The sequence below is a fragment of the Hipposideros armiger genome, unplaced genomic scaffold, assembly GCF_001890085.2.
Source record: "Hipposideros armiger isolate ML-2016 unplaced genomic scaffold, ASM189008v1 scaffold_449, whole genome shotgun sequence".
In the NCBI taxonomy this organism is placed as follows: Eukaryota; Metazoa; Chordata; class Mammalia; order Chiroptera; family Hipposideridae; genus Hipposideros; species Hipposideros armiger.
This window is the reverse complement of record NW_017731799.1, coordinates 1,163,962-1,175,172: the sequence shown is the minus strand read 5'-3', so window position 1 is coordinate 1,175,172 and position 11,211 is coordinate 1,163,962. Positions and strand designations below refer to the sequence as shown.

The 11,211-nt window shown below is 44.3% G+C and overlaps 1 protein-coding gene across 4 annotated transcripts in view; it reads left to right on the top strand.

Moving 5' to 3' along the window:
* The window catches only part of GMPR (guanosine monophosphate reductase), a 49,939-nt gene that overhangs the window by 16,345 nt on the left and 22,383 nt on the right, over positions 1–11,211 (top strand). For all 4 annotated transcript variants that reach the window (XM_019665731.1, XM_019665732.1, XM_019665733.1 and 1 more), the window contains 2 exons: positions 1,408–1,491; positions 4,236–4,409. In XM_019665731.1, the coding sequence (XP_019521276.1) occupies positions 1,408–1,491; positions 4,236–4,409 (258 nt within the window). The remainder of the gene's footprint in view (positions 1–1,407; positions 1,492–4,235; positions 4,410–11,211) is intronic.

Genomic DNA, 11,211 nt, shown 5'->3' with positions numbered 1-11,211 from the left:
TTAGAAGGAAGATTTTCAAACAAATTATGAGCTCAAAAAATGGCGTAGGAGGTGGTCTGACTCCACGATCAGTTGTATTATCTGTCAGCCCTCACCCCCCACCAAGCTTTGGCCCAGAGGCTAATAAATTAATTGCTAAAGGAATTTGTATGTTTTCTCCCCAACTTTTCCTTGCTCTGCTCTGTGATCATCTAGTGCTACTAATGAATTATGGATTTGTGGAAAAGTGGGTGGAATCAGGCAGCAATAAATAGCCCTGATTAATTCATATATCAGATTATTAGTCCATGAAAAACGTACAACTTGTTATGCTCGTCTCATTTTCACAGGAAAGACTCTCCATTAATGAGGCAGTGTACACTGAAATAGCTAACCATGTGTGGGTATTATGAGTTTTCTATTTCTAGGATCCACTGAGCTAGTGCAAGTTGATTAAGTCTTAGAATTTTAGGGTGGGAATTTGTAGGTGGGGAAACGGACCCAGAAGACTCAGGAGAGAGGCCCTAACATGAGGGAAGGGGTCTGAGCTCTGCAGCCAGATTCAAGTTTTTTTTTGTTGTTGTTTTTTTTTTAGCTGAGCCATCCCGCCACCTGTTGGCAGCTCATGGCTGCTCAGCTCGGGCTGACTCGAACCGCTGTTGCTCAGAGCTCAAACTCCTGAGCGAGCTCTTAACCAACTGAGCCACTCAGCCGGCCCCAGATTCAAGTTTGATCCTGGCCTTTGCCCCTTATTGGCTAAACAATTGTTAAATTTCTTAAATTTAAACTTAAGCTCCTTTTCCTCCCACGAAGGTACTATTACTGTACAAAGCTGCACTGAGAAGTGAATGAAATGATGTATGGGAACTGCTTGCACAAAGTAGGTACTCAGTAAATGCCAGGCTGGTAGTCATAGATTTATATTATAATTTACATAATTCCCTTCCTTAGGGATACCAATTCCCTGATGGGTTTAGCTTTTAGCAAGAAATGTCTAGGTTGTGAATGCAAGGAAAAGCTTTCAGCTGTAGGCTGAGGTTCTTTGGATTGGCGGAGCAGAAGTTCGCCTGAAGGTGGTCTGTCTTATGGGCAGGGGACCTGCTGTCTGTGTCCTCATGGCCTGGACACAGGTGGGGGGATGGGGCGGGGTGGGCTCAGAACTCCCTCTCATTTCTCCCCTGCCTCCTGGCAGAGCCTCCTATGTCCTGACTGCAGTGCTGTCTGATCAGATTACGATGGCAAAGCCGGTTTTCTGATTTCATTGGTTACACCTTTGTCTGTTTTTGGCTCCCAGAAACATATTCAAAGCTAATTAAACGTGACTGGCAGGAACCCCCGATGCTTTTGTATTGTTGGCTCACTGCTGGCCATATGGAGGAAGGAGGCTCACTTGATTTCTCGTCCTAATGGCGCTGTTTTGTTTCCTAGCACTCCATGTTTACAGCAATTCATAAGCATTACACCCTGGATGACTGGAAGCTCTTCGCTGCTAATCACCCAGAATGCCTGCAGGTAGGATTGTTACCTTTGTTGCTGGGGAAGAAAATCTTCAGGGTTGTCAAAAGGATTTGAATTAGCAGAAGATGGACACACACAGAGTCCTGAGCGAGACCTGGGGAAAGGCAGTAGTGGTCCCCCAGCCCTTCATCCTTGCCAGGGCTTTGCTGAGGAAACCTGCTCTGTATCCTGTTTTGAAAATATTAAGATTTACCTGCAAGGAGTATCTGGGTGTTTCTTGGTTTTGTTTTAAAGATGAAGTGTTACATCATGAGAGCTTGGGGAAGACCTGTGTATCCTACCAGGCGTAGATCCAGTCCGAACATTTCCTTTTGGCCTTAGAAAAAACATCTAATTGTAACAAGTTGTTTTGGAGTTGAATAAACAATATGCCTGCTAGGATGGCTGTAATCAAAAGACAGAGTAATGAGTGTTGGCACGGATGTGCAGAAATTGGAATCCTCCTCTATTGCTGGTGGGAATGTAAAATGGTGCAGCTGTTTTGGAAACAGTTTGGCAGTTCCTCAAAAGGTTAAACATAAGAGTTACCATATGACCCAGCAATTGCATTCCTAGGTATAAACCCAACAAATAAAAACATAGGTCCACACAAAAAAACATGTACACAGATATTCGTAACAGCTTTATTCATAGTAGCCAGAAGGCAGAAACAACAAGGATATCCATTAACTGATGAATGAATAAGCAAAACTGGTATAGCCATACAATGGAATATTATTCAACTATAAAGAGGAATGACACAAGCTACAACATGGATGACCACTGAAAACCTTTTGAGATGTGAAAAAGCCGGACACAAAAGGCCACATATGTGATTCTAGTTATATGAAATGTCAAGAATAGGCACACCAGTGGAGACAGTAAGTAGATTAGTGGTTGCCTGAGACTGGGGGATGGGAGGTTTGGAGGGTGAGGGCTAAGAGGTATGAGTTGCTTTTTTGGGTGATGAGAATGTTCTAAAATGGATTATGCATCATTCTGAAGAAAACCATTGAATTATGCACTTTAAATGGGTGAATTGTATGATATGTGATTATATCTCAGTACGGCCCTTAACTATTATTATTTTTTAAAAAGGGAAATTTAAAAATAACAAAAAGCTTCAGTATGACACGCCTGACTTTCCCTCTGGCATGTTCAGGTGGCTCTGTGCCAGCGCCAGCGGAGCAGTCTGCCTGCATTAGAGATGCTCTCCAAGATCAGATTATTTGTGATTGGAAAATAACTTCATATTGCACTGCTTTTGAGGTTGTGCTGGCTTTTTTTTTTTTTCAACTAATTTTTAATTGTGTGGATTTTGATTAGTGAGAAGGTCATCTTGAAGATACAATAATTCTGGCTCAGTAGCAAATCCTGCCTTTTTTTTTGCCATATCATGACACTATACTTGTGTGACCTTCTTCACGTCTTCCCTGTAAGAAGTTTGGGGAACAGTGAGTGTTCAGTAATGTGTGGTTAATTGGAGCCTTGGCTTCCATGACCAAGTGTGATCATTTGACTTACTACCAAATTAATGGTTAATTGAAAAAGGAAAATGTTAAAAGCACAGTAGCACCTAGAAAAACCAATCTTGAGCTCCATGTACCAAACTTGAACAGAAATGAAGGGGAAAATAAAAAAGGAAGGTCTTGTGGAAGGGAAAATGTGGATTGGGCAGGCACGGGTCACACTGTCAACATGAGGGGTGAAACTGGAGTAAATTCAGGAATCTGGAGTAAAAACGTGTCGTGTTACCAGTCTGCTTATACTCAGCATCTGGGTTGTAGCTACATTGTTGTGATGTTGTGAGGATAATAAGGTTATGAATATATGTCCCTCATTTGTGGCTTATGGTTTAGAGATACAGGTTAAAATATTCTAGAAAAGGTGAGATGCTGACTATGGGCACAATCCCATGGCTTAGTTTTACTAAAGCATGAATTGCTAAAAACAGGTCTTTTCCCTAAGAGCATTTTTCAGAGGAACAGATGGGTGGGTTGGAGGGCACTGGTGGTGGTTGGGGGAGAGGCTGTTACCGAGGAGGGTGTGATGGCTTCAGATGTAAACATGTCCAGGTGCAGTTAGGAAAGGTCATTTTAGGCTCCTTTGTGGCACCTTGGGACACTTTGCCCTTTTAATAGGAATGCTGAGATTTGGAGCTCTTTGTGCAGGTTATGATTTGCGTGTTATGTTAGTATTATATTGGGGGTAAAAAAGAAAATAGGAGGGAGTTTCATCAGAGGAACTGTAGGCACCTCTCCCTGCCTCCCGTTCCCCGAGGCGAGATGCTTGGGGTGACTGCCACAGCTTTGACACAAGGAGGCCTGAGTTGACCGGCCTCCCCTTGTTCTTCCTGTCACTCCTCCAGGAATAGGAGAGTTTGCACCAGGCGTTCCATGATTCAGAGTTCCACACAGAGAGCTTAAGGAAATTAAACAACAGCAAGGACAAGGTTTCCTGGATATTTAATCTGTTTACTGGAAATATTCTGTGGCCTCAGGTCCAGGGTTCAGGATCTATGCAATTTAATGGTGGGAAAGATAGCAGCGGCAACATGTAGATCATTTAATGAACGCATCTCCTTGATTTGTGCTACTGTCTATTTCTTGAGCAGGTCCACTGTGTGTCTAGTTGATCAGGGTAACCTCAAAGAGTCACTGTGCTGTCCCCAGAACAGGTGAATGGATGGCAGCAGGGGCTGACTTCTGAATACTACTCACTAGTTATGTCTATACCTCTTGGCTTATTTTTTGGTACAGCACGTCGCCGTGAGTTCTGGCAGTGGGAAGAATGATCTGGAAAAGATGAGCAGCATCCTGGAAGCTGTACCGCAGGTTAAGTTTATCTGCTTGGATGTGGCCAATGGTTATTCGGAGCATTTTGTGGAAATCGTGAAACTCGTCCGCGCCAAATTTCCAGAACACACCATTATGGTAGGTATGATGGAACGTTCTCCCGATGGGGAAGCAAAGAGAGAGGTGTGCCGTGTGTCGGAGGAGCTATAGTCTCTCTTCAAAGCTTTCGGTGCCTTCTTATTAGAAGACTCGTTGAGAATCATTAGGAAAGGGACAGTCAGCAGCCATGAACGATCTGAAAACTGGATCCCCTCTATAAAACATAAAATCCAGATCAATATCATAGGGTGTCGGCTCCTTATAGCTGCCAGATATCATTAAATGTCTCATACCATATGATACCTTTAAACAAAGATCTGTGTCACACCTTAACAAAGCAAAATTTTTAAAATGAAAAATCCAGTGTCCCTGGGTTTTAGTTTAACGATATTTGTGTCATCTGTGCCCTATTTCTACTTGTGAAAACTCTGCTGTGGGTTGAAATCCACAATATGAGCCTTTCACAATAGTCAGCTATTTGCAAATCGGTTAGTCTATTGTTTTACCTAGGATCTTTATTCCAGACATTTTTGGCTTTCTTTTTTTAGGTATTTTCCTAATTATTGACATCTTCACTAGTTAGAATGTGTATTTGTCCTTGTTGGAAAACCTGGATTTTCAGAAAAAGGAACTAAAAGCTCTAGGGTTAACTTTGGGATTTTTGAAAATCTATAGTTTAATTATGTGTGTCTTTACTGGTCTTAATTAACATGGCAATTATAGATTGACCACAAGATAAGCTACCTAACTCTCCTTTATTTAACTTAGAATTTTATTTCCCTCACATTTCATCATTGTAAGGAAGTTGGGAGACAGGAATTATTTCTATTGATGTAGTTAAATCTTCTGTTAAGGATTTCCAAAGATTTTTAAGATAAGTATTTTTATGCTTTTCAATCACATATGAGAAGAAGGAATCAAGAATTGTCCCAAGGTCAACCAACTGTACAGTGTCAGAAGTTGAGTGGGAAACAGTAAAATTTGTTTTACCCTCCATAAGAGTGCTGTCAAGTCCTTTTTTTATGATAACAGTAAAAATGTTTATTGAGTGCCTGCCGTGTTTCAGAAGGTTTATACCTGTTTTTTTCTCTTCTTCACAACATCTCTGTAGAGAGTTGGAACGGTTGCCCCAAAGTTAACCACAGACGAGGAATCTTAAGGTCTTATTTCATTCTTACACTTTGGGATTTTCACAAGGTCACAGCAACATTAAGCAGGAAAGTTGGGACTTGAAGCCAGGTCCCTCTGAATGCAAAGGCCAAGCTCTGCCCCTTGAGACTTGTTAACGTGCCCCACCCTTGTTAACTTTAGTAATAAACCTCGTTTCTTCCAGTAGGCCATATGTGTGTGACCAGTTTCCTGCTTCCCAGCTCTGAGGGTGGGAAGTTGACTTTCTTTAGGCTTGTGCTGGAGGGTGATGAAATTACCCTCTATCATGACCCAACGATGAGTAGTTGTGAGGCTCCAACTGGCTTTTTTGCCCCCAACTCTCTGTGGTAACTTTTTCTCAAGAAGGAACAGAGAGCTGGACCCATGAGAGAGCGGAATCCCGTGCCCCCCACCCAGCCGGGTCCTGGTAACCCTAAACCGCATTTGCTATTACACATAAATTCTGTGAAACAACACCTAGGTGGTAGAAAGATCATGGCAAGTATGTGTTGACTAGGAGAGGAGTTTATTCCTTCTGTGGAGTTGGAAATAAGGCAGGCTCACGGTGTATGGTGACATTCTTATGTGAGGTGGTGAGATCTACATCTTTCCAGGTCCTTCCATTTCATCTCTAGTGTCTTAATATTCCTGGAGATACAAGGGACTAATAAACTTGGGAAGTCGAGCTTTATATCTACTGGCATTAATGCATGTAAGAGTTAGTTATGAAGGTTTAGGATTCAGAAATTACATGGATTTAATGAGTCAACCTGGTGGCTCCAACTTTCTTTTTCTGTAGTAATTTGTGTATTAAATTATGAAATAAGATCTACATACGGAAAAGGGCATACAACTTGGATGTTTAATAGTCATAGTATAGCAGTCCTTCAGTGTACCTACATTCAGTAGTCCAGTCTGACTCTGCTGATCACTGCCTTCTTTGTGTGGATATGGTTTCGCCGCCTCTTGCTGCATTCCTAAAAAGCACCATTTAGTTTTGCCTGTGTTTGAACCTTATCTAAAGGGTAAGCCTGCTGCATATTCTGTATCTTCTTTAGCTCGATACTGCGTTGTGATGGCCGCACGTTGTTTCATGTAAGCTGTACGGTATTCCATTGTTCCTGGAGCAAACCTTTAATACCATTTCCCAGATGCCTCACTAGCCCTCATCCCCTCCTCTACATTGTAACTGCTGGTTGTAACACCATTAAAATCGGTAACTGAATGCCCCTGAATTTGGTGCGGCCTCATGGGCTTGAACCACACGGGGGGAGTCACATACCTTCTGAATCTCATTTTCCTCACCTGTAAAAAGGAGGTCAAGGACAATAATGGCTGGAGCATTACTGTGGGGGTCAAACGGGTGATGTTTTGTAAACAGTATGGTATTCACAGTTGGTTTGTCGATAGTGAGTACCACTGAGGGCATGTGCTCTGAGAACTGTCAGAGATGGAAGGCTGATAGAGAAAAAAGGGGCGGGGGTGGGGTGGAGAATGGGGGTTGTTTGTTTTACAGAAGAGGGAGAAAATACGTACACACCACCTCTTTTAAAAAGCAGGTGTCAGAAATCCACTGGAGCCCCAGAGCTCTCCAGACAGTTGGCCATGAGCTTTAGCTTACAGCTGGCCCTGCCAAGAGCCGAGGCAAGCTGCCTCTAGAGCCCCGAGAGCCTGTGTTTCACCTCTCTGGCAAAGACCACGGACCAAGGCAGGGAGGAGGCAGGCTGGCAGGACAAGGGAAAGGGTGTTGTTGCAGGAGGCAGGCTGGCAGGACAAGGGAAAGGGTGTTGTTGCAGTGTCGAGCCTGGGGGTTGCCATGGGGGATGAGGCCGGGAGGGGGAGATTGGTGCCACGTTCCCACGGCCCTCTGGGCAACCACCAATGGCAAGTGCCTCTTCAGTGCCTGCTGGGTCGTCCAGGTTGTGTTGTCATTGTTCCTGTTGGTTTCCCCGGCAGTGAACAGGAGGATTTGGCAAGGCAGGTGTTTATTCTTGAGCCATTCTTTGCCTGCACTGACCCTTGAAATGTGTTTCATTCAGAAACCCCCAGCGCTCTTAGCATTCTCGGTTTATGGAAATATTTCTTTTATGGCTTTTGGAGGCATTGTGAGGATGCATGACCATTTGTCCCATGTTTTGGAACTGAAAGGTATATAATATGGGTGCCAAGTGTTATGATCGTTGCAATGCAGTGAACAGAAGGGCTGCTCAGAAATGTTCTTGGAAGAGGCTGGCAATTTCGGATGTCTGCGTCGGGAGTGAGGGCTTGTCCCCCACTTTGTCCAGAGCGGCCTGGATTTACATGCACACCCTTTTTTCTTGCCTTTCACCTCAGGCAAGCCTTGCCACCTATGGGGGTGAGGAACCAGGGAGTTTTAGAGAACATCTTGGGCAGAGAACGGTCCCATAGGTGCACTGGCTGTTAAAAGAGCATAACAAGTTCTGTGGCCATTTGCCTGGTGGCTTTCAGAGAGGAGGGAGAATAATGTATTCTTGGGTACATTCTAGGTGCTGTGGAAAAAGGCACTGGCATAGATGAGGCACTTCTCTCTCTTAATAATAGCAAATCCTTGAGTAAGGATAAAGCACCTATATTTATTAATGTGACACTTAGTCTTAGGCCAAGGCGCTTTCTGAGGATCAGCCTGGGGGTCAGAGCTAGGTGGCTTGTCCCAAGGCCCTGAGATCTTCGCAATAAACTACGCTGCAGCCAGCCTGCATGCCAGCTCAGGCTGGTTGGGATGCAGAAGTCCCCATGTTGGGTCGGAGAAATGCTTTTGCTGGTGGCTCTTTGTGGCCTGGTCTTGGGGAGGTAGGTCTGTGACACCTAAGCTGTTCAGGTTAGATGAGTGGCCCAGCTCCACGGCCCTGGAGAATGCGACGTCAGCCACTGTTGGCTGGTGCCAGGTAGCAATGGACCTGGCCTTGGCATTGCCATCTGTGGCCATTGGCTCAATCCCCTTCCTGCAGCCTTTCTCCAGCAGTCATGGTCAGAAAAGGTTCTGGCCACAGGACACAGCACCCACGGTGTACCTCTTCCCAGAGAGGCAGACACCCTCCAGCGTTCCTTGCAGGTGTTGGCATGGGCAGCCTTATCAGTCCAGCGTGCCTCACTGACATTCAAGGGACTTGTTATGGGTGACAGCACCTCTCTGGCCGAGTAACCTAATTTTTTTGTTTTCACCCTCTTTTTGGGACTGGTGTGAGGTGAGACTGTAGCAGAAACTAGGAAGGCCTCAGAGGTTCAGGTGATGTTTGTCTCTGAGAGGCATATAGGAAATAGGTTAATGTGCCATGAAAGGTGGTCATTGCCTTCTTAGCATTTTCTACTCCCTGGTTTCCCAGGTAGGTAGATGCCATTTCCCGTGTGCCTGGCAGAAGGCACTGGTATTAAGGTTCCAACACCTTATATGAGGAGTTGGCAACCTGTGGCCAAAACGGGACAAAACCAGCCTGCTACTGCTGCCAACTTCTGCCTTATGTCATTTTATAGAAAGGGATTTTCTTGGCAAAGAGCCTCAGACAAGCCAGTAAAAAGTGGGTAGGGAAGTTATTGTTTAATGGGGACAGAATTTCAGTTTGGGATAACCAAAGTTCTGGAGCTGAATAGTGGTGATGGTGGCACAACAGTGTGAATGTACTTAATTATTTAAAAATAGTTAAAACAGTAAATTTTATGTTATATATATTTGCACAATAAAAGCAAAAAATAAAAAAGAAGAGGAAAAGAAAGAAAAGGGAGTAGAAGAGCAATCTACAGAAGTCATTCTTAAGAGGAGGGACTAACATTTTCCTGAGCCCTGACTGAGAGCTGGGTGTGTGCTAGAATTTATAGGACTTTGTAAACCTTACGGTGACAACAAGTGGGCATGATTAGTCCCATTTTATAGCAAGATAAATTGAGACTCAGAGTTGAAATGATTTTCTTTTTTTCCAAAGATTTTACTATTGGGAAATTGGGGGAGGGGAACAGACAAGTTGCTGTCCTTTAGTTCTTCAGTCTAGTTGTAGAGGATGTCGCTTCACTGGCCCATGTTGGTATTATCATTGTGCTCTTCCCAGGTGAGGCAGTCGCTTGCTGGCCATTGGACTGCCACTCACAGTGGCTCGTGGCAGCTCATGAAAGTGCACGGCAGCTGCCGGCCAGCCCCACTGCAGCCTACGCCATCGCTGGCAACTCATGGCAGCCCAGTTCCAGGTCGAGCTGTTGTTCATCATCTTAGCTGTAGAGGGCACAGCGTCACTGGCCCTCATGTGGGACCTGAACTGGGGCCCTGCTGCTCAGAGCTGGTGTCCCAAGCCAACTCCTAACCAACGTGCCACTCAGCCGGCCCTGAAATGATTTTCTTAAGATTACATGGGAAGTGAGAGATCCATCATTCGGCCCCATGTCTTTCTGTTTTGCCATATATGTCCGGGTCTAAAGGAAAGCTGGAAAGATTTGGGTAAAAGTTTGGGTTTTGGTTTTTGCCCAGAGGACTTTTTAAAATGGCACAAACGTACTTGTAATGTTCATTTGGTCACTTTTACATCTTTTCCTTGGGCCCTCACTCATCTCCTTGACATGGAGGCACAGTCATTGCTGTCAGAGTATGGGGGAGCCTGGACCATGGTGCTTGGCTTCCTGGGGATAAGGGTGCCCAGTGGAAATCTCCATTTGCCAACTTTGATGCCTGAATGAGGGTCTGTAGATTCCGCTTTGTTGTGGCTTCCCAAGAAATGACTGTACACGAGCTGCTGGAGTGACAGCCAGATGTGTTGCTGGGTGCAGTTCCATTGTGGCAGTCCATTTCCACTGCACACACGTGGTGCTTCAGGCCAAGATAAGCCAGTGTCTCACTAATCATCCCTGAGCAACTTCCCCAGTCCAGAACATCACAGCCCAGGCCCGGAGGTTATCACCGGAGGCTTTCACCGGAGCCTGGCCATACTCCTGTCATCATTCTCGTTTCTGACTTTGTCTTTTCCTTTTTTCCCCTTATTTTTGCCCTTCTTGATTTCAAACTGAATAGATAGCTTTTAGTTCCTGAAAATGGAAACTCACTCATCCTCTCCTAGTCATCAGCATTCCTGTTGCGTTTTCCTCATGCTTGAGGCGTGTAAGCATTCTGGGGTTTTCCACCCAGCAGCCCTCTCTGTGGTGATCGCATTCTAACCTCTGATTAAAGAGCCACACAGGTAGCTGAGGGGAGACGGCGACACCTGTGTAAGCCTCTGGGCTAACTAAACGGTATCACCGTCCTCCGTGCTTTTAAATATTGACCGTACGTGGCTGTACCTGCTTCGTCTATCATGAGCTGACTCGAATTATTTTATTTTATGTAAAGTAGGCCCATTGAAATGAAGTGATTTGTAGACAGCACCAGCCTGGGGGTGGGAGTGGGGGGGAATCCACATTGAAAATGAAACTACGTGGGGAGCTTCCAGTAACTTCTTTAAGTTGTTTATTGTTTATTTTATTTTGAAAAATTTATTTTTATCTTATTTTTAAGACTTTAAAAACTTATATTTTAGCATGTAAACTGCTGAGAGCTCGAGTCTTGTTTCTCAGTTTCCCGATAAGTTTTTACTTGGATACAGAGTTCATGCTGGTCCTTGTGCTTAAAAAAACAAAACAAAACAAAACAAAAACCCAAAGCCAAAAAAAAATCATATTTAATAAAACTAATACAGTTTCTACTATAAAATCCAAA